At 47.9% G+C, this 18,626-nt stretch overlaps 10 protein-coding genes across 10 annotated transcripts; 6 read left to right on the forward strand and 4 right to left on the reverse strand.

Moving 5' to 3' along the window:
* The first annotated feature begins 338 nt into the window (after window positions 1–338).
* LbCAT (catalase) lies at window positions 339–2,511 on the forward strand. Its single transcript, XM_001889460.1, has 9 exons — window positions 339–484; window positions 535–593; window positions 648–977; window positions 1,029–1,208; window positions 1,266–1,379; window positions 1,432–1,581; window positions 1,640–1,988; window positions 2,043–2,168; window positions 2,224–2,511. The coding sequence occupies exons 1-9, from the start codon at window positions 361–363 to the stop codon at window positions 2,379–2,381; spliced, it is 1,590 nt and encodes a 529-aa protein (XP_001889495.1). The 5' UTR covers window positions 339–360; the 3' UTR covers window positions 2,382–2,511.
* Window positions 2,512–2,618: 107 nt separating this feature from the next.
* LACBIDRAFT_315157 (uncharacterized protein) lies at window positions 2,619–2,789 on the reverse strand (the record flags this gene model as incomplete). Its single annotated transcript, XM_001889497.1, has 1 exon — window positions 2,619–2,789. One exon carries the CDS (start codon window positions 2,787–2,789, stop codon window positions 2,619–2,621), a length of 171 nt encoding a protein of 56 aa, XP_001889532.1.
* Window positions 2,790–3,177: 388 nt separating this feature from the next.
* LACBIDRAFT_334685 (uncharacterized protein) lies at window positions 3,178–4,499 on the forward strand (the record flags this gene model as incomplete). The annotated part of the gene is made up of 4 exons (XM_001889461.1): window positions 3,178–3,406; window positions 3,460–3,644; window positions 3,695–3,844; window positions 3,891–4,499. 4 exons carry the CDS (start codon window positions 3,178–3,180, stop codon window positions 4,497–4,499), a joined length of 1,173 nt encoding a protein of 390 aa, XP_001889496.1.
* A 1,073-nt stretch (window positions 4,500–5,572) lies between these two features.
* Window positions 5,573–5,832, forward strand: LACBIDRAFT_315158 (uncharacterized protein; the record flags this gene model as incomplete). The annotated part of the gene is made up of 2 exons (XM_001889462.1): window positions 5,573–5,623; window positions 5,680–5,832. The coding sequence occupies 2 exons, from the start codon at window positions 5,573–5,575 to the stop codon at window positions 5,830–5,832; spliced, it is 204 nt and encodes a 67-aa protein (XP_001889497.1).
* A 978-nt stretch (window positions 5,833–6,810) lies between these two features.
* Window positions 6,811–10,317, reverse strand: LACBIDRAFT_255896 (uncharacterized protein; the record flags this gene model as incomplete). The annotated part of the gene is made up of 10 exons (XM_001889498.1): window positions 6,811–6,993; window positions 7,055–7,255; window positions 7,321–7,686; window positions 7,743–8,114; window positions 8,166–8,407; window positions 8,464–9,165; window positions 9,203–9,659; window positions 9,719–9,832; window positions 9,891–10,145; window positions 10,195–10,317. 10 exons carry the CDS (start codon window positions 10,315–10,317, stop codon window positions 6,811–6,813), a joined length of 3,015 nt encoding a protein of 1,004 aa, XP_001889533.1.
* A 463-nt stretch (window positions 10,318–10,780) lies between these two features.
* On the forward strand, window positions 10,781–11,545 carry LACBIDRAFT_175463 (uncharacterized protein). The gene is made up of 6 exons (XM_001889463.1): window positions 10,781–10,797; window positions 10,851–10,908; window positions 10,973–11,039; window positions 11,095–11,153; window positions 11,207–11,262; window positions 11,324–11,545. Exons 1-6 carry the CDS (start codon window positions 10,795–10,797, stop codon window positions 11,405–11,407), a joined length of 327 nt encoding a protein of 108 aa, XP_001889498.1. The 5' UTR covers window positions 10,781–10,794; the 3' UTR covers window positions 11,408–11,545.
* A 75-nt stretch (window positions 11,546–11,620) lies between these two features.
* On the reverse strand, window positions 11,621–13,230 carry LACBIDRAFT_295889 (uncharacterized protein). Its single transcript, XM_001889499.1, has 8 exons — window positions 13,196–13,230; window positions 13,057–13,125; window positions 12,967–12,998; window positions 12,790–12,906; window positions 12,612–12,731; window positions 12,486–12,552; window positions 12,269–12,433; window positions 11,621–12,214 (listed from the first exon to the last, which is right to left on the reverse strand). The coding sequence occupies exons 7-8, from the start codon at window positions 12,304–12,306 to the stop codon at window positions 11,845–11,847; spliced, it is 408 nt and encodes a 135-aa protein (XP_001889534.1). The 5' UTR covers window positions 12,307–12,433; window positions 12,486–12,552; window positions 12,612–12,731; window positions 12,790–12,906; window positions 12,967–12,998; window positions 13,057–13,125; window positions 13,196–13,230; the 3' UTR covers window positions 11,621–11,844.
* Window positions 13,231–13,432: 202 nt separating this feature from the next.
* Window positions 13,433–14,639, forward strand: LACBIDRAFT_315162 (uncharacterized protein; the record flags this gene model as incomplete). The annotated part of the gene is made up of 2 exons (XM_001889464.1): window positions 13,433–14,337; window positions 14,390–14,639. 2 exons carry the CDS (start codon window positions 13,433–13,435, stop codon window positions 14,637–14,639), a joined length of 1,155 nt encoding a protein of 384 aa, XP_001889499.1.
* A 442-nt stretch (window positions 14,640–15,081) lies between these two features.
* Window positions 15,082–16,338, reverse strand: LACBIDRAFT_334689 (uncharacterized protein; the record flags this gene model as incomplete). Its single annotated transcript, XM_001889500.1, has 4 exons — window positions 15,082–15,378; window positions 15,446–15,567; window positions 15,620–15,820; window positions 15,876–16,338. 4 exons carry the CDS (start codon window positions 16,336–16,338, stop codon window positions 15,082–15,084), a joined length of 1,083 nt encoding a protein of 360 aa, XP_001889535.1.
* Window positions 16,339–16,837: 499 nt separating this feature from the next.
* Window positions 16,838–18,531, forward strand: LACBIDRAFT_295890 (uncharacterized protein; the record flags this gene model as incomplete). Its single annotated transcript, XM_001889465.1, has 6 exons — window positions 16,838–16,926; window positions 16,977–17,083; window positions 17,142–17,350; window positions 17,502–17,585; window positions 17,637–17,804; window positions 18,001–18,531. 6 exons carry the CDS (start codon window positions 16,838–16,840, stop codon window positions 18,085–18,087), a joined length of 744 nt encoding a protein of 247 aa, XP_001889500.1. The 3' UTR covers window positions 18,088–18,531.
* Between the last annotated feature and the right edge of the window lie 95 nt (window positions 18,532–18,626).

Genomic DNA, 18,626 nt, shown 5'->3' on the forward strand with positions numbered 1-18,626 from the left:
TAAGTATAATGTGGAATAATAAAATCAGGGCGAAGTTTGGAGGAAAATTTGAAGAGATAATTGGATTTGAATAAATCAATCAAAGAGTGTTTTTTTGTCAAGAAGGAGAGTTCCACAGAACTGACGAAGGGCAGCAAGGTAAGGATCAGGGGTTTCCACGGATTTCTAAATATATCCACGGGTCTGACGGCCACGGCTATGACCGGTTTTGCCGATCCAAGTCCTTCAGGTCACGTGTGTGGAGATCCGCTCATTGAATCATCATTACCTACCTGCTTGGTAAATGCCTCCCCACTATATAAGAAGCAACGAAAATTAACAGGTACTTGTCTCCCCTTTCCCCTTTTGAATATCATCCTCATGCCTTCACAGCAAGTTTTTTCCACTCAGGACGGTGCCGTTTACACAACTTCCAACGGTGCTCCCGTCGCCGAGCCCTATGCTGCTCAAAGAGCCGGCCGTCTGGGGCCCCTGTTGCTTCAAGGTGTGCCCAATGCATACCGTCGCCACTAGGTTTAGATTTTAGATTTTTAGATTTCCACCATATCGATCTTCTCGCACACTTTGACCGCGAGCGTATCCCAGAGCGTGTTGTGAGTCGCAATCCTTCATCGAGACTGACTCACGACGTTGACCATGCCATCTAGGTTCACGCGAAAGGTGCTGGTGCACATGGTTACTTTGAGGTCACACACGACCTCAGTGACATCACCTCCCAGTCTCTTTTCCAGGGCGTAGGCAAGAAGGTTCGCGCTACAGTCCGCTTCTCCACCGTTGGTGGTGAATCTGGTTCAGCGGACACTGCTCGTGACCCCCGTGGCTTTTCAATCAAGCTAAGGACTGAAGAGGGCAACTGGGACTGGGTTTTCAATAACACCCCTGTCTTCTTTATTCGCGATCCTGCCAAATTTCCCCAGTTCATACACACCCAGAAGAGGGATCCCCAGACCCACCTGAAGGATGCCGATGTGTTTTGGGTATGTATATGCGCTTCGTTTGATTAGTTCATTCATCTCACGCGTTCGCAGGACTATCTTTCTCAAAACCCAGAGTCGATCCACCAGATCATGATCCTCTTCTCTGATCGTGGAACTCCAGACGGCTATCACCAGGAGCACGGGTACTCCGGACACACCTTCAAGTGGGTCAAGGATGACGGTTCCTTTGTGTACGTCCAAGTTCACCTTCGTGCTGGGGGCGGTTTCAAGGTACGCGATTGTTCTGCCACCTGCGCTGAAGGATGACTCAAACTTGTCTACCCACAGACCCTCGACGATGCAACCGCAACCCGCCTTGCTGGTGAGAATCCAGACTACGGTACTCAAAACCTGTTCGAGGCCATCGAAGCCGGCAAATACCCAATCTGGAACGTGTTCATTGTGGGTCGTGTTGCAATATTGACACAAAACATGCTGCTCATCGTTTATCTAGCAAACCATGACTCCGGAGCAAGCTGAGAATTTCCGCTACAACATCCTCGATCTTACCAAAGTCTGGCCACACGGCGAGTTCCCCCTTCGGCCCATTGGGAAACTTGTTCTCGACGAGAACCCCAAAAACTATTTCGCCGAGATCGAGCAGGTGGGTTTTCACTACCCGCCAATAACCCAGTGATTGAACTCATTATGCTCATGGCCAGGTTGCATTCTCACCATCCCATCTCATACCCTACATCGAGCCTTCCGCCGATCCCGTCCTGCAGTCGCGTCTCTTCTCTTACCCTGACACACACCGCCACCGCCTTGGCCCCAACTATCAGCAATTGCCAGTCAACGCACCACTCAACCCCGTTGCCAACTTCCAGCGCGACGGACCTGCCGCCTTCATTTCGCAGGGTAACCGGCCCAACTACCAGAGCTCGATCCAGACCCTCACATACGCGGAGAAGAAGGGAGCCATCGATTCTTCTGCCCGAGACTTGGAACGTGAGGAGAGGCATGAGACTTTTATTGGCGGTGCTTGGAGAGATTTGAGCGAGGTCACTGAACGTGGGTGATTCTCAGATGATCGACACCCATTTTACTGAATATATGCGTTGGTAGTTGACTTTGAGCAACCCCGGGCCTTGTGGAGCAAGGTCTGGGACGACAAGGCCCGAGAGACGTATGTACAAAACGTCGCTGGCCACTTCAAGAATGTCAAGAGTGCGGAAGTCAAGGCGAGGCAACGTACGTTTTAACGTATTCCTTCCCCCTCTTTGAACGATGCTCACCTATCCCATAGTTTCTGTTTGGGCCGCTGTCGATCAAGAGTTATCCGACCGCATCGCTGCTGCTGTTGGCCATCGCCCTGTGAAGCCTCTCGAAGTCAAACCTGCCAGCGAGGCCGTCAAGTTCCGAGCCAATCTAGGTTATAACGTGCTCAACAAGCAAAGCTCGTAAACAGGGCAATAAGAAACTGGCTGAATGGGCGGTATGTATGCGCCTTCAAGTTCATGTAAAATTATCGTTGTATGTAAAGCCTCGTTGTGCACACGCCGTGTTGTGAAATAAATGTATTGGTATTCCCTTGAGGCTAAGTAGGTTGCTCAATTCATCAGACATACAGTACTTTATGAATTTGGTAAGGACGAATTTTACCTCTCATCGGCATGTGCAAAGTCGGAATTCGGGACACGGTCATTTACTTTTTCTCTCACTCATTCCAGCTAACTGCATAATCGTAGACCACATCTGAAATTTCACTTTGCGCCTTTGGTTGTGCATAAACATCCGTTTTAGGCCGTGGCTATGTAAACCATGATGCCCATATGCGCGCGGGCTGCCTTTTGCTCCACATTCTAGCACCATTTCGGTAGTTGCTCCAAACGCTCCAATCCCGCCCCGCACGTCATAAGGGTGGAGCGGTTGGAACTTGCCAACTTGGAAGGGTGTTCTACCTAATATGGTTGTTTGTACAAATAAAAGCGCACAAAGTAAAATTTAGATATGGTCTACGATTATGCAGTTAGCTGTCAAACGTTCACTTATGCGCTTTTGTCAATCTTTTGTAACGACATCCATCCAAAGTCGACTTTCTCGTTGGGGTACATATAGGGTATTCTGGATAGGTGACGGCTTCTCGAAAGTCAGCGGCCACTGGTTTAGCTGTCGCACTTCTCCTGTCGTCGCAAATGAAACATTTCGCTCCTTTCAGTGTGACAGCTCTTTACTCTGACCAACTTGTTGCCGTCTCGCCATGGTGGACGTTTACTTGCCTATCGAAGACCGACAAATTCTGGCGCTGTCCATCCCGTTTGTCGACATTGAAAGACTTTCCCTGCGCCCTGTCAAGTGGCTTCGTTCTCTTGTCTTCACAGTTTGTGGGGTCCGTGGAGATCTCTCTACGACGCCCAATGGCCCGCCCGTCGACTACGACACCAGTACCCTGGATAATTTGGATGAGCGATATTTTTTTGTTCCTGAGGGTAATGTACAGATTTGTTGCTTCTCGCTAACATTTTTGTTCACCCCTTTACAGGGGATTATCGCATCGTAGATTTCTGTGGATTGGATGACCAAATAACATCCAATGCGCGAACTTTACGGTCTTCAAATTTCCATAGAGATATAATGGACCGAGACGGTCCGGCGTGTGTTTTTACAATGATGGGAGAAGCAGATTGTCAAGCAGCGCACCTACTCCCCAAGAGCAAGGGGGATGAAGTATACATTTTCGTTGCTCAACGTCATCGTCTTGCTAAATGCTCTTCCAGTACATTCAACTCGTTCTTCAAGATCGTCAACATCTCTATAACCTTGATGAAGAACCCGTTGATCTGACCATCAACTCGCTTGAAAACGGTTTGTTTTTGTACGTGACATTACATAATCGTTTTGGGCGAGGGAGTAGCGCATTCTTAAAAGTGTGTGATGCACATAAACTCTGAATCTTATTCATATGGTCTCTAGACTCCCAACTTCGCTTTACAACCTGACGATATCCCTCGTGTTGAAACAGGCCCAATGCCATCCAATCGCATCACCCTCCAGCATTTTGAAGCAATGACTAGTTATTTACAATCGATACCGCAATTTGATGCAGATATGAGGGGCACAGGCACACCGCGTCCATCCACCATCATCCTCGACTATATGTATGGCGTTGCTGCCTACCGGCGCTGGGGCGGTGGACAAGAAATCAAGGAAGTGATGCAACAACGTTTCATGGAACGCTACGAGTCAATCCCGATACCGATACCAGACCCTCAGGATTTTAGTGATGATACTGACACATCCCTGGAGTCCGATAACTCCAGAGATCTCAGTTATCATCCACCAGTGGGAAGGAAACAGCCACGAAAAAAAGACTCAGATATGTCGCCTGAAATGCTTCAGGCCATGGATGATCTTCATGTCCTCTCCATGTTGATCAAGGGTACGACCCCTGAATTGATGGCTGCAGAACGAGAGAGACAAGCGGAGGTGGAAGAGCTCCGTGTGAAGGAGGCTAGTAAAATGAAGGTGCAGCAGTGGATGCAAAACTCGTGTGTTCCATACCTCTGGGCTATTTCTAACTAAAAGCTGATTTTTCAAAAAAAAAAAAAAGTGGTAACGATCTCCAATCAAATGCAGCTAGTAGGGATAACGACTTCCAATCAAATGCAGCTAGAAGGGATAACGACTTCCAATCAAATGCAGCGTTGCGGAGGACCCCCGAAAATCCTGCAAAATGATAGATACCGAAATCCGGACAAGTTTTCGAAAATTTGAAGGGGTCATCGAGCTCTTTTTTGATGAAACGCACGAAAACAAAGTCAGAAAGCGTGAGAACTTAAAAAGTCCGGACAAAAACTCCAAAAACAGCCAAAATCAGTATCTAGCCTTTTGCAGGATTTTCGGGGGTCCTCGTTGCGGTGACTTTAACAGCTGGGCTATATCTAACCAAAAGCTGATCTTTTCAAATAGTGATGACGATCTCCAATCAAATGCAGCGAGTAGAGATAAAGATTTCCGATCAAATGCAGCTAGTAGGGCATATTTGTTGCCATAACTTGCCCAATGGCCCCCCCTGTCGAACATAACACTGGGTAATATTCACATATTCCATATTTGTTGCTTATCGCCAACATTCTTGTTTAACTTCTTCTTATATAGGGGATTATCGCCTCATTGATTTCCATGCAATGGACAGCGGAATAACATCTTCTGCGCAAACACCACGCTCTTTGGATTTCCGTGGTCGCATAATGGAACGAGACGGTTCGGCGTGTGTCTTTACAAGGATGACTAGCAGGGTTTCTCAAGTAGCGCACCTACTTCCCAAGAGCAAGGGGGATGAAGTTACATTCTCGTCGCTCGACGTCATCGTCTTGCTAAATGCTCTCCTAGTACATTCAACTCGTTTTCCAAGATCGTCAGCATCTTTATAACCTCGATGAAGAATCCGTTAATCTGAGCATCAACTCACTTGAAAATGCAATATTTTTGTACTCGACGTTGCATACATTTTACGCGGAATGGAGCAGCGCATTCTTAAAGGTATGTGAAGCACCTAAATTCTGAATTTTATTCATCTGGTGATCTCCAGACCCCGAACTTCGCTTTGCAACCTGCCGACATCCCAGGACATCCCTTGCGTTGAAACAGGCCCAATGCCATCCCATCGTATCACCCTGCAGCATTTTGAAATGGTGGATAGCCTGGTAAGCCTTTTACCAACTATAAGTACCGCGATTTGATGCATACATGAGAGGCACAGGCACACCGTGTCCAACCACCATCATCCTGGATTACATGTATGGCGTTGCTGGCTACCGACTGGGGCGGTGGACAAATCAAGGAATTGATGCAACAACGTTTCAATGCCACAAGTCAATACCGATACCACCGACCCCCCGCATACAAGCGATGATAGCGATCAACTTGAACGAAAAAAGCACTCGGACATGTCACCTGAAATGCTTTAGGCGATATCCTTGCACTCTCCATCTACTGAAGGGTACCCTTGAATTGATCGCTGCAGAACGACAGAGGCAAGCAGAGGCGGAAGAGTTGCGTGCGAAGGCTAGTAAAACGAAGGTGCAGTAGTGGATGCAAAACTCTGAATCTGTGTGTTTCATACCTCTGGGCTATTTCAAACCAAAAGCTGATCTTTCCAAATAGTGATACCCATTTCCATTGAAATGCAGCTAGCAAGTATGGCATAGTGTACTGTGTTGCCGTAAATTTGACACTAAACTCGCAGGTATCGACTGGGCCTTCAACTTACGATCATAAGGATCAACGTTGTTGCGGAGGCGTAAACGAGTTGGTACGTACTTCGCAGCTACTACGTGGTAGTGACTAGCAAAGGTGACGACACCTCTCACTTTTGTGGTGATAAAGGGGAAGAGAATAACTATTTCTCAGGAAGGTGTCGACCAAGATCAATTTATCTTGACGAAATGAATGTCCATAACATGAACGGAAGGATCAAATTTCGGCCCCAGAAGCTGCTTGTTTGGCGTTCATATTATCGTGAACTAAGCTACGACTTCACATGATATCGATGTCTGTCTACGAGAGAGACTATGTTTGGTGGGACATGAGCAAAGTTTGGGGTCGTGCAATGCACACAAACCATTCTCTCAGTATTGTCGGAAGGAAGATACAAAAAAGCCCGACAGTGCTCTGGACAGGTTCCGAGCCAACCTTGGGTTCAACGTGCTCAACCAGGAAAGCTCGTGGTCGGAACAGTAAGTCGGCGCAATGGGCGCTGTGTGTATGCTTTAATGCAGAATCTTGTTGCTGTAAAGTCAATGTAATGGTAATCCCTTGACGCTAGGTTGGGCGATCAGCCATTCGGAAATCCCAAAACAGTCGTCAGAAGGATAAATGCCAACAAGAGATCTTAAAGATACAATGATGAACAGAAAATAACGGAATTTGGCCGTTCCAGCATCTCTGACGCTTTTTCAAATTTTTCCTTCAGCTCAGCGTTCCCGATGACCTTGGCCGCTTGAGTCATTTGTCGGAGAAGCTCGCTTAGACGGCGGAACACGCGAATCAAGCTTCCCTCAAATTGGTCCGTCAACTTCAAAGCAATAGTATCAGCCAAAATGATGAGAGGACGAGACAGCTAGAAGCGGACAAACCTTGCAAACCTCCGAAAACGAGGCCCCACGACACCATTGGACCACTGCATCCATCAACTCCACCTTGAACGAGGACACGTATTCGTCTTCATCGACAGCAAGTTTGGATTCCTTGGATACCTTCGCTATCCGCCTCGCGATCTCTTGCATGACTCGGAGAGGCGCAGCAAGCTCTTCTTTCAATTTCGTTGCTTGTTCACTCTACGAGGCAAGAATGCAGGATGAATCGATATGAGGTCTCGCCATAGCAAAACCGGACGACGCACCTTCTCAGTAAACACAAAACAACTCAGCAGCGCCGCACACTGTTCAGGAGTCAACGGGTTGAAAACGCCATTGAATATTAACTCTGTCAAAAGCAGTTCATCCCCTGAACTAATTTCACATGCAACGCGTCCCTTCATGTCCACTATATCAGCGGACGTTGTGAACGCCAACCGACGCAGGACCCGTTTCCTGCACTTGAGCTCTTCGAGTTGCAGCACGTCGTACGTAGCCTGTATACGCTTCTTCAAAGACCTGATGCGCTCCTGGCTCTCCTTTTTCTTGGCGTAGAGGGTGTAGAGCTCTGGAAGCCGTGGGTCCTTGTGGAGCGGGCTTGAGAACATCTTTTTCTCCATGATGTCGATTTTCTGGAACGCAAGTACTTCAGTATGCACCCTGGACATACAAAAAACAACTCCCTCACCTTAACCAAGTCCAAGAACTTGCTGTCCTTTATACCCATGTTCTCAATAGGATCAAGAAGCGCAATTCCGTCAGGGAACCTCCGCTGCACCTCCAATAAACTCTTCCAAGCCGTTTCCCTGCCTGCATCTGGACGCAAATCTTTCGGCAGGTATATCCGTAGGTGGCTGATACCTTCAATTGTCGAAAGTAGGACTGGAACGACAAGAGGAACGCCCTTTTGTCCTGGGGCACAGGGCTGAATGCCACCTGGGGTGGCGGCGGTGACATTACGATCTTTAGGGACAGAACCCCCAGGAGCACAGTTTAACAGGACGTCAACGACGTATTGTTCGTGCGCCGGTAAAGTCTCCGTTTTAGGACCTCCCCGACCCTACACCAACGTCTGTCAGACTATCAGATATTGATCCTTTGCATCACTCACCTTTGCGTCAGTTCGCTTTTGCCAGTTCACGGCGATACCCCATCCAAAGTCGAGTTTCTGGTATTTTACTTTCACCAAACGACCAGGTTTGAGGTGGGGTATCGAGTACTCCGGATGGGTGACGACCTCGCGAAAGTCAGCGGCCATTTGGTCCAGCTGTTGTCGGTAATCATAGTACTGCGAAACAAGTTCTTCGTCAGGTATGACCACCCTGCTGCGCTCTTCCTCCTCCACTTTCAGCTCTGCCAATTCATACGGATCGTAAGCGATGTGACTGATGAAGAATGCCTTCTCATACCATCTTCGAGTTTAGGTATCCCAGCACTGCTCTGAAACTGGAAGAAACACCGCTCCAGCATGTACTCTGGGCTGATACCCTCCACTTTCATCAAGTTCAACACCATATTGTACCCAAGGTGGAACGCTGAATCGAGCCTATCAGCTTCTCCCTTTACCATGCCCTTCGCGGCAGCAGGGTCTAGTTTCTCATCGCACATCATGATAACTACACCTCGGTCATCCAAACCACGTCGACCTGCACGTCCTGACATTTGGATGTATTCCCCCGAGGACAAGTTCCTAAACTCTCGGCCGTCAAACTTGCGAGCAGCTGTGAAGACGACAGTTTTGGCGGGCATGTTCAGACCGATGGAGAACGTCTCAGTTGCAAACAGGACCTTGATAAGGCCCTCTTGGAACAGAATCTCTATCACCTCTTTGAGAATCGGAAGCAAGCCACCATGATGGATCCCGATGCCCCGCCGAAGTAAAGGGAGCAAGTTTGAGATTTGAGGCAATTGCCTGTCAGCTTCCGCAAGATTTTCGATGGCGTTGTTGAAGATATTCGTAACGAGGTCCTGTTCGTCTGTACTTGTGAATTCGAACTTTGACATGGTAAGCGCAAGGCCTTCGCACTCCCTCTTGCTAAACGAGAAAACGATAACGGGGTTGTAGTTCTTCAACATGATCATCTTGATAATCTTGGAGATATCAGAAGGTCCTGGAGGGCGATAAATAAACTGGAAAGATGACATGACCAAGATATAAACCTTTTTTATCACCGCCTTTTTTGATCTTTCCTTTTTTGCCCTTGCCAGCGCGTGAATCGGCGGGGTCGTCTCCCATGTTGTCCTGAAGTTTTCCCATTGCTTTGCTAAAGTTATCCTCTCGGAACTCGCCCTTCTCATTCACCACAAGGTATATGCCCTCGCCACCAGCAGGGAACAAGTAATGTTGGAGAGGCGTGGGTCGGAAGTCTGTGTAAACGACGTGACAAGGTTGTTCATGGGACTTGCATATCCACTCCGCAAACTGCATGGCATTGGGGATTGTGGCGGATAGAAAGACGTAGCGGACAGAGTGGGGCAGAAGGATGATGGTTTCTTCCCAGACAACACCTCTTTCTTTGTCTCGCATGTAATGAATTTCGTCAAAGATGACCCAGGCTACCTCGCGCATGATTTCAGAGCCTCGGTAGAGCATAGATCGTAAAATCTTTTTTTCATAAACTTTGGGTCAGAAACGTAGAGGGCCGTTATAAAAGCACCATGTACCTCTGTAGTCATGACTAGACAACTCGCAGTTGGATTTATGGTCACATCACCGGTCATAAGACCGACGTCACCGAATTCTGCCAACATTTCGCGATACTTCTGGTTGCTCAAAGCCTAAAGTCTTAACGTGAATATTCGTCACTTTGTTCAACACACAAGCAAAAAATGGAACCTTGATGGGACTTGTATAAATGACTCTCTGTTTTCTATTGAGACATTGAGCGATGGCGTATTCTGCTACGACAGTTTTTCCGGCACTAGTATGTGCTGATACAAGCACACTCTCGTTTCGTTGTATGGCGTAGACAGAGACCTTTTGGAATGGATCGAGTTCGAACTTGTACTCGCGATCCGGCTTCGTAGGCGGCGTGTGTTTTGATATGGGAGTGTAATCATACCCCGGAGGAACGGCGACTTGGTGTCGTACCTATTTGGAATTATGGAATGCAATTAAAAAGTTAAATATTGGCACGGACCTGATGCTTTAGCTCAAGGCGTGTGCCTGCCTCTACCGCACCAGTCAACCCGGCACTGGCAGCGACTTCTCGCTTCGCTTCGGTCTCGAAATCATCAAGTACAACGGGAGCTGGGGAAGCCATACGGGGCCTCTTGGGTGAGGATGGACCAGGGTCGTTTGGCAGAGAATCGTCGAGAGGTTGATCCGCTTTTCGTTTGTGGGTGGGTTGGTCGACGACCATGTCGTCTTGCTCATCTTGAACAGTTTCTTCCTCGAGAAACGAGAAGAGATCGTTGGAGTTCATGGCAAATTTGGGTGAGTCACGCGTTACTATCAAAGTCACGAGTTCACGTGTGTGTGTGCGCATTTGGTACACGCACATCGTATCGTAGCCTATCGTACGCAATCGTACCTTGCGATTCGTAACCCTGTGTATGTTATTCGATCGATAAGGACAGCTAGATTTCAGCTTATTTCATCTAGATTTTGACTAGATTTCGGGAGGGAAAACCCCGGATAACACCAAATCTATCGGATCAAGATCCGTGCCCCGCCCCTATAAGTGTCTCTGCTACAGTAGTGACCATTTTCTATCCTGTTCTTCATACCAATTTACATCATGGTCAGTCATGTCGTCAATCCGTATACCATATCACTCACCGTTCTCTGTCGCAGGGTGTCACTGTAGAATCTATCTCTCCCGGCGACGGTAAAACGTTCCCTAAGAAAGGTGGTGCGTAATTACCGTCAGTTCGCGCGACGAACCATCTACTAAGATCCCAGCGCTTTTCTTGCAGATAAGGTACAAATTCACTACATCGGTACTCTTCTGGATGGTAGTGTGTTTGACTCGAGTCGGGATCGGTGAGCGTCGCGTCCTTGATGTCCAATCACTCATTTCTGATCATCTCCGCACCAGAGGATCCCCGTTCGAGACAGAAATTGGTGTCGGTAAGGTGATCAGGGGCTGGGACGAGGGTTAGTCGCACCTCTCTAAACGCTATGCGTTTGCTGATTATCGTGGGGATCAGGCGTTCCCCAACTATCACTGGGTCAAAAGGCCATTCTCACCGCTACCCCCGACTATGTACGTGTTTAACACGCGATCTTGTTCATATGAGTCGCGTCCTTTACTGACTGGCCTATAGGCGTATGGTTCTCGCGGCTTCCCACCGGTGATACCGCCAAATTCGCCGCTCAAATTTGAGGTTGAGCTACTGAAGATCAACTGACTCTGCATGACCGATTTGTCCGCTGTGATTCGTTGGGTGGGGCACCTCGCGTCCCGTATGTTTTCTTGACCACATTTGTATTCTTCTGCAATAGTGTATGTTCTCTGTACTCTAGCAAAACCGCGCATTTTCCATCCAGAGAGAGCGATTTTAAGATTAAGATTAGATAACGACCGATTTAGATAACCGTATGATCGATATCGCTCAAAGCTTATATTCTGTATTTTAAAATTCGTTCTCGACCATACCTGATCCTACAAATTGTGCCTAATCGCCTCTGATTGTACGAGCGCGTGAACATCTGTGACCTCGTGAGCACCCAACCAAAGCCAGATTTATAGCCAGCTGCGTCAGCTCTTGAGCCTTTCCTCACCTGAACCCTCTCATGCTGCTTTACTCCGAACGTTTCACCCAGAGAAAAAAATCTCGAGCTGCGGTCATCGTACGCCCTCCGATGCACCCAACCAATCATCGTTCACTTGATTGTCAATTTCACACCAGATAATCACCATCATGATCTGCGGCACCTGCGTGGCGCGCCTCGAATCACGCCAGACGATGGTACCCTTCTTTCCCAACGAACAGGCCTTCTTTCGAATATTCCAGGGGACAAACACTCCTTTAGACATTACCCCAGAATTCCCCACAATGTCGACGTACAACCGCAATTGCCGATTGCGACATTTGACAGGTGGGAACAACCGTGACTGTCTGTCGAGGTCGAATCCGTGAATGGCGAAAATGTATCGAGTCGTTGGCGCGAGGTCATCTGTGCCAATGAATGGGTCATGGAGGACTTGACTCTCACTTTATGTTTGGAACAATGTCGGTTGAGTTTGCCTTTGAGCTGCTGTAACTCACCTGAGATCGATTGAAGGGTTTTCTCTTTCAAGGGGCATTGATTAATTGCTCTACACGTCGCCGAACCTATCCGACGCAGTCATATCGTCTTGTCACATTGTGCCATCCGATCGTGTCTGTGCTGATTCTGTCAAATCATGACAGTGGACATATCACATCGGGCTGCTGATATTTCCCTCGTTTTTAGAAGATGAATTTTGCTTGAAAAGCAACTCACCCCAGATCGAGACGAGTTTTCACGATTGTCGGTCGATCCTTGACACTCAGGTGTGGAAGTTGGCCAACTTTGATGTAAGGGTAAGAAGCGCAGAGGCACGATGATCAAGAACCCTTTATCACTCACTCCTTTGTGACTTTAGTCTGGAGTTAATACCTCTGTCACGAGGGATACAACATTCTGTGCGTGTCGACGTTCTCGCAGGCTGATGAATTCATTACGCGGAATCACATCGGGTTGCTGGTACTGTCCATCAATGAGACCTGTCGTTAGAACTTGCTTCTTCACTGGGGAATAAACTCACCTGAAACGATGCATGTTGATATTTGGAGTTCATTGAAAGTTGAACAATCATTTATGGGTCAATCCGATTTCCTTCTGTACTCATTCCTCTGGGTCATTCCAAGCGATTCGATATCAACTAGCCACAGGGGTCCAATTTGAACCTCACAAAGACATGGGTTGGGATGGGTAAACAGACCTCAGGACGACCCGATTCATGATTCATGGGTGCTATTAAAACAAATAATCTCGAGTTAAGTTCAGTCGGCTGCACTTGACGAGGGCGGACCTTGCGGCCAGCAAAAAGAAGACAAGCTGGAAAAAACGAGCTGTTAAATAAACGAGTCGCTGCCTGTCGCTGCAAACCCAATTAGCCACTGTGCTGTCCAATGTAATAGCACCAAATGCCAGTTAGATGAGAAACGTACCTCACTGAGTCTTCGAGCCTCTTACCTTGCTCTTACCCTGATCTGTGACCGGTCGAACTCGAGAATTATTGAGCCACCTTGGAGCCACCTGCCTCTGCTTTCATGGGTCCCACGCACAGTCTGTCCCTTACTTTTACAAACACGGTTGTTCCTCGTTGGCACCGCTCCGGAATATATCTATCGATCTATCTATCTATGTAACTCCTTCCCCTTCTGCACGACCACGCCGACCGTGATATGGCTAAGGAATGTCCCCCAGAGGTATGGGCAGTCATCTTCTCCATGGCATGCAGAGACGACGGAAACACCGCCATCGCCCTTTCCCAAGTCTCGCGGTTAATAAACATATACTCCAAACCATATCGATATCAAAGCATCGCGCTCACGGGTTGCAACCAAATTACCGCGTTCGAATCTACAATATCATCGCTTCCCCCCGAGTTTAGACACATCAGGAACCTTTTTGTCCACTGTCCCGATCCGATGGCATACGTCTACTCAGAGGAAACGTATGCAAAAGACTCCGATGACACAGATGAGGAGTCGCAGAGCGGCTCCGAAGATCTTACATGGGAGGAGAGCACTTCCGAGGCCTGTACGGAAGCTGAGGAAACAGACTCTGAAACAAATGGAAGCGACTCCGCCATATCCGAGTCTGATAGTGGCAGTTTTTACGAGCTAACCGCTGAAGAGGAAGCGGAATTGGCGCAAGAGGTGGAGGAATTGGCCAGCATGCCATCTTCAACTCTACAAGTGACGAGTCTTGCGAATCTTGACTGGCTTAAAGTTTCTCTCTCTTCCCTTGATCGCTTCCAATACACAATCCTTGCCGCTCTTCGTCGCATTCTCGAAGCGGCGGCCCAGTCTCTGGAAAACCTCACTATACATTGGTCGATGCATGAGTACTGCCTTTTGGAAGTCATGCTTCCCGAGTTGCCCGTCCTTCGAGATCTCTCAATTTTCAGAAAAATGTCTTGGGGTCGATCTTATGAAACTAACAAGTTAGTGTGGTCGGGCCCTCCCACCGTTTTTCCATCTCTTAGACGACTTCAAATTGAAGGTTATCTTGAAGAACCCGAAAGCTCTTTTATAGAGATGGCGCCATCATTAATGTGTCTTCACATGAATGACACCCTCATACGGTATTTAAAACTATTCGCCTATCATCCATCATGCAACTTATATCTATCGCAGGAAAATGTTACCATTCCTCCCGACAACGCTGACAAAGATCTTGTTACATGCGCCCTCTGCAATGTATTTACCGTCACGCTCCATAAAGAAGGAATTATTTGGAGAAAACTATAAGGAAGGTGTCGGCGAATACGCTAGGGTCGTGGCGGATGTGTATCCCGAAGCTCATGAGTTTTGGCAGAAAGATTGGTTAGCGAGGATCAACAACGAAGGTGATGCGGTATCCTGTATGCCTGAACGGGATTCCTGAAACTTGAAGTTGGCCCGTTCGTCGCACCTCAATCCAGCGGTAGCTCGAACTACTTGGTAGTTTTCCTTATAATTATGCCCTGGGCGCCAACGCGTAAAGGATTGTGTTGAAATGGTTGTTTGTGTGAAGTTATCGACGCGACTGTTTGTTGTCAACGTTTGGTATTCCGAGTCACGTTGTTTCCGTTTCCTGTTCTTGCTCTGGAGACTCAGTGGAAGCGCCAGCTTACAGGGATATATCGAAGTCTATATTCGACTAGGGCTAGTATCTTCGGCTCAGCCGCAAGGGAATGCGACCTTGGATTCTGGGTCACAATGTCAAATTTGCACGCTTGACTCGAATCTGTCTCTTCGATTCTGATAGCAGGGCGTCGCACAGATACTCGACTTAATACCAGCCCTCGTGAACCTAATACCTTCAGTTTTTCGCACCGCTGAGTTTACTAATTCTCGACAACGTCCATGTCGGCTTGGCACCACCCACACGTGCATATATCACCTTGTTGCATCCACTTGATCTCGAGCAGGTCGTTGGGACTGGGCCTTAGCAAGGGATCAGCAGCCAAGAGCGAGCGTAAAAGTGATGCAGTGGCCTCCAAGTCCTCCTTGGCGAGAGTTGTATTATGCAAAAGACGGTTTTCCAGGCCCGGAGCTTCCAGGGATCGGTTTAGGCTTTCGATCGGTGATTTGGTGTAGGATTCCTGATCCAGAAGTGGCTTTCCAGATATGAGGCAGAAGGTCTGAGAGTGAACAAAACGTGAGTCTAATCTTGCAGACGCAAAGAATCAAGAAAGATTTGCAGCGTACCATCCAGCCAAGTTGCCAGACATCTGAGCCTGGGCCCACAGACTGCCCACGAAGCACCTCTGGAGCGAGCGGGACACTCTTTGATGATGTCATCGTTTTCGATACATCGGAGTTCTGAGTAGCTGAGACAATAATGTGTATTGCGTTCGGTAGAAAGAGAAATTCAAGTCTTACTGTGCCCCATATTGAGGAGATAGAGGGATTTTCCAGCAAAGTCTGTAGCCGCCTCGTTCCATGTCGTATACCAACCTTTGGGGTCGATAGGCTGGGATTTGACCAACGGATACGATACGCCGTTTGATGTCAGGTATTCAACTGCCGCTGCGATGTATTCTTGATCGAGTTCTCCTATAACAATGTGGTCAGCGGCAATGGCTAGACCACACGCATCAGTCCTTCAAATCCACAGAGCCCTAATACAAGCACCGACCTCCATGGACCAAATTGGGCTCCTGAAACGATAACAAAGCCGCCAGCGTCCAGGAAGCAATCTGCTTTGCCAAATGGACGGCTAGGTATCCACCGTCAACATTGGATTTCCGCAGTTGCTCAACGGTGATTCCATGCGGATCGAAGACGAGGCATAGATGATCACCTTCTTGGAAGGAATCTTGGAGCCTGACTATGTCGACCTCAGCAGTTCTGACTTCCATCAAGCGTTGGATCCGAAGTTCGTTCAACGCTGTTGCGCCTTTGGACTCGGTGACGGTCAAAACCTTGATCGCACGGAATTCAAGTGGTTGGGATGTGTTATGGACGAGCCAAACGGAAGATCGTTCTCCCCACCCTAGTTTGCGAATGATTGTCCATTTTCCGAACTGTAAAATCATACCAGGATAGCCTGGAAGATAACCTGCAGGTGAGTCGAGCGGTTCTTCGGCGAAGACAGTCATTGTTGTGATAATGAGACTGCTGGGGGCCTAGGAAGACAGAGCTGTTAAATAAACGAGTTGCTGCAGACGCAATTAGCCACTGACTCCATATTATTGTTTTTTCCTTTCGTACTGTGAGAGAGTGCTGTCCAATGCCCTGGGCGCCAACGCGAGATGGTTGTTTGTGTGTAGTTATCGACGTGACTGTTTGTTGTCAACGTTTGGTATTCACGTTGTTTCCGTTTCCTGTTCTTGCCTGGTTCGCTGTTGACGACGACGACGACGGCAAAAGTTAGTTCTTGCACGTGTGGAACCCCTCTTTGCTGGGTGTCTCTCCCAACAATTGCAGACAACAGCCAGTCTAACTCGGAACGCGTCCTTCATTTCCTAATTTCCACTTCTTCGCTGGTTCTTTCACCTTACTTCCATATACCCATCATTCCCCGCCCTCCGATACCCCAAAGCCCTGCACTGGCATCAACGCGTTGTGATATAGCCATCGTTACTGATCAGTTAGATCATGTCCACCTCCGCTTCTTCGTCGACTTCAACGCCACCCTCAGGACAAAATCCCCATCCACTCCTTGAAAATAATGACGAGAAGAACAGGTTAGACCCATTCGTCAGGCTCGCTTGATATTCCCTCATCTATTTTCCAGTGTCGTCATCAAAGTGGGTATGGTGGGAGATTCGCAGATAGGGAAGACTAGTCTGATGGTGAAGTACGTGGAAGGAAGTTTCGATGAGGATTATATCCAGACGCTGGGTAACTCTTTTCTCCCCCCGTCTACCTTTTCATCGCCTTGATCATACTCCTTGACCAGGCGTCAATTTTATGGAAAAGACCATTTCCGTCCGAAGAACGACAATCACGTTTTCAATTTGGGATCTGGGCGGTCAACGCGAGTTCGTCAACATGCTACCACTTGTCTGCAATGACGCTGTGGCAATCCTTTTCATGTTTGATTTATCACGGAAATCAACACTAAATTCTGTGAAGGAGTGGTATCGGCAGGCACGAGGATTCAACAAGGTTCGTATCTGTTCCATCCCCATTTTTGTGCAATGCATCGACTTGAACGGATACCGAGTCCTGACGTTTGGATTTCATCGACGAGCTGGTTTCAGAATTGCTTCCATACAGCTGTCATTTTCCCAAAAAGTTGATCACCTTTTTTTTCTAGACTGCGATTCCTTTTCTAATCGGCACGAAGTTTGATCAATTTGCTACATTTCCTCGAGATGAACAAGAGGAAATAACGAAGCAGGTGCGAAACCTTTTTTGACCCTCCGCCTACCCAACCTCATTTTTCACCCAGGCAAAACGATTCGCGCGAGCTATGCACGCATCATTAATATTCTGTTCCACCTCTGCATCAATAAACGTGCAAAAGATATTCAAGATCGTCCTCGCAAAAGCCTTTGACCTCAAATGCGTCATTCCCGAGATTGAGGGCGTTGGCGAACCCATTTTGATATACGTTGATGTATAGTGAGGTGGCGAGGTCTCCACAGCGGTCATGGGGGAAATGTTGCTGAGGGGTTGGAGTTCCCTAATATAATTGAGCCGACGTGGGGTCCGAGGGGGAGATCACGAAGTATAGCATCGTATTCCACCGCATGAATTAAGCCTGACACCAATCCTGCAGATGTTCCACCGGCCTGCCTATACTGTTCACCTAGTGCGCAAAATGGAGGTCTACTATTGTATCATGGTTCACACCAAAAGGTCCTTCACGCAATATCGGACAAATTCGACAAGGGGGTTAAAAGACCTCCAAGTGAAATAATCGACTGCTGTACCCCTTCGTTGCCCCTCGTCGGTATCTATCTATATTCGTCTTTTTATTCCTATGCCCTCTTTACCCTCCCTTCCTCGCTAATAGACAACACCACTCGCACATCCTCGTACCCACCATCATTTTACTGTCGTCGTCTATGTTATCGTAACCTTCGTTTTGCTGCATATTCACTGTTTCGTTTTTTCCACCTCATCCGTCTGGCGGACCATTGACCCTTTTCCCATCCCTATTTATCAAGACCCGAGTCCGTCCTATAACGATGGCTAACGTTCAGTCATCTCACATTCGTTTTTTTCAACAGGACTCGCGAGTCGTCCCCTAGCTTCGCAACTTTTTTTTGAGTTCATCCCATCCTTACTTGTACACCTTGTATGGCTTTATTCATTATCTTATGTCTTAATGCAATCGTATGACTCTCGTACTGTCGGAGACGAAGAGGCAGCAACCCGCCAGACATGCAGTCCCTTTGCCCAGTTCTCATAGAACACAACACAATGAAATGAAGCA

This window comes from Laccaria bicolor, genomic scaffold, assembly GCF_000143565.1.
Source record: "Laccaria bicolor S238N-H82 LACBIscaffold_68 genomic scaffold, whole genome shotgun sequence".
NCBI classification, from domain to species: domain Eukaryota; kingdom Fungi; phylum Basidiomycota; class Agaricomycetes; order Agaricales; family Hydnangiaceae; genus Laccaria; species Laccaria bicolor.

Coding starts and splice junctions, on each gene's coding strand:
- LbCAT (XM_001889460.1), top strand. CDS start 361: ATGCCTTCACAGCAAGTTTTTTCCACTCAGGACGGTGCCGTTTACACA. Junction 1,209..1,265: donor GTGCTGGGGGCGGTTTCAAG/GTACGCGATTGT, acceptor GTCTACCCACAG/ACCCTCGACGATGCAACCGC. Junction 2,169..2,223: donor GGAAGTCAAGGCGAGGCAAC/GTACGTTTTAAC, acceptor CCTATCCCATAG/TTTCTGTTTGGGCCGCTGTC.
- LACBIDRAFT_295889 (XM_001889499.1), bottom strand. CDS start 12,306: ATGCCCCTTGAAAGAGAAAACCCTTCAATCGATCTCAG. Junction 12,215..12,268: donor AACCCTTCAATCGATCTCAG/GTGAGTTACAGC, acceptor CCAAACATAAAG/TGAGAGTCAAGTCCTCCATG.
- LACBIDRAFT_175463 (XM_001889463.1), top strand. Junction 11,040..11,094: donor TTTGACTCGAGTCGGGATCG/GTGAGCGTCGCG, acceptor TCTCCGCACCAG/AGGATCCCCGTTCGAGACAG. Junction 11,263..11,323: donor TCACCGCTACCCCCGACTAT/GTACGTGTTTAA, acceptor ACTGGCCTATAG/GCGTATGGTTCTCGCGGCTT.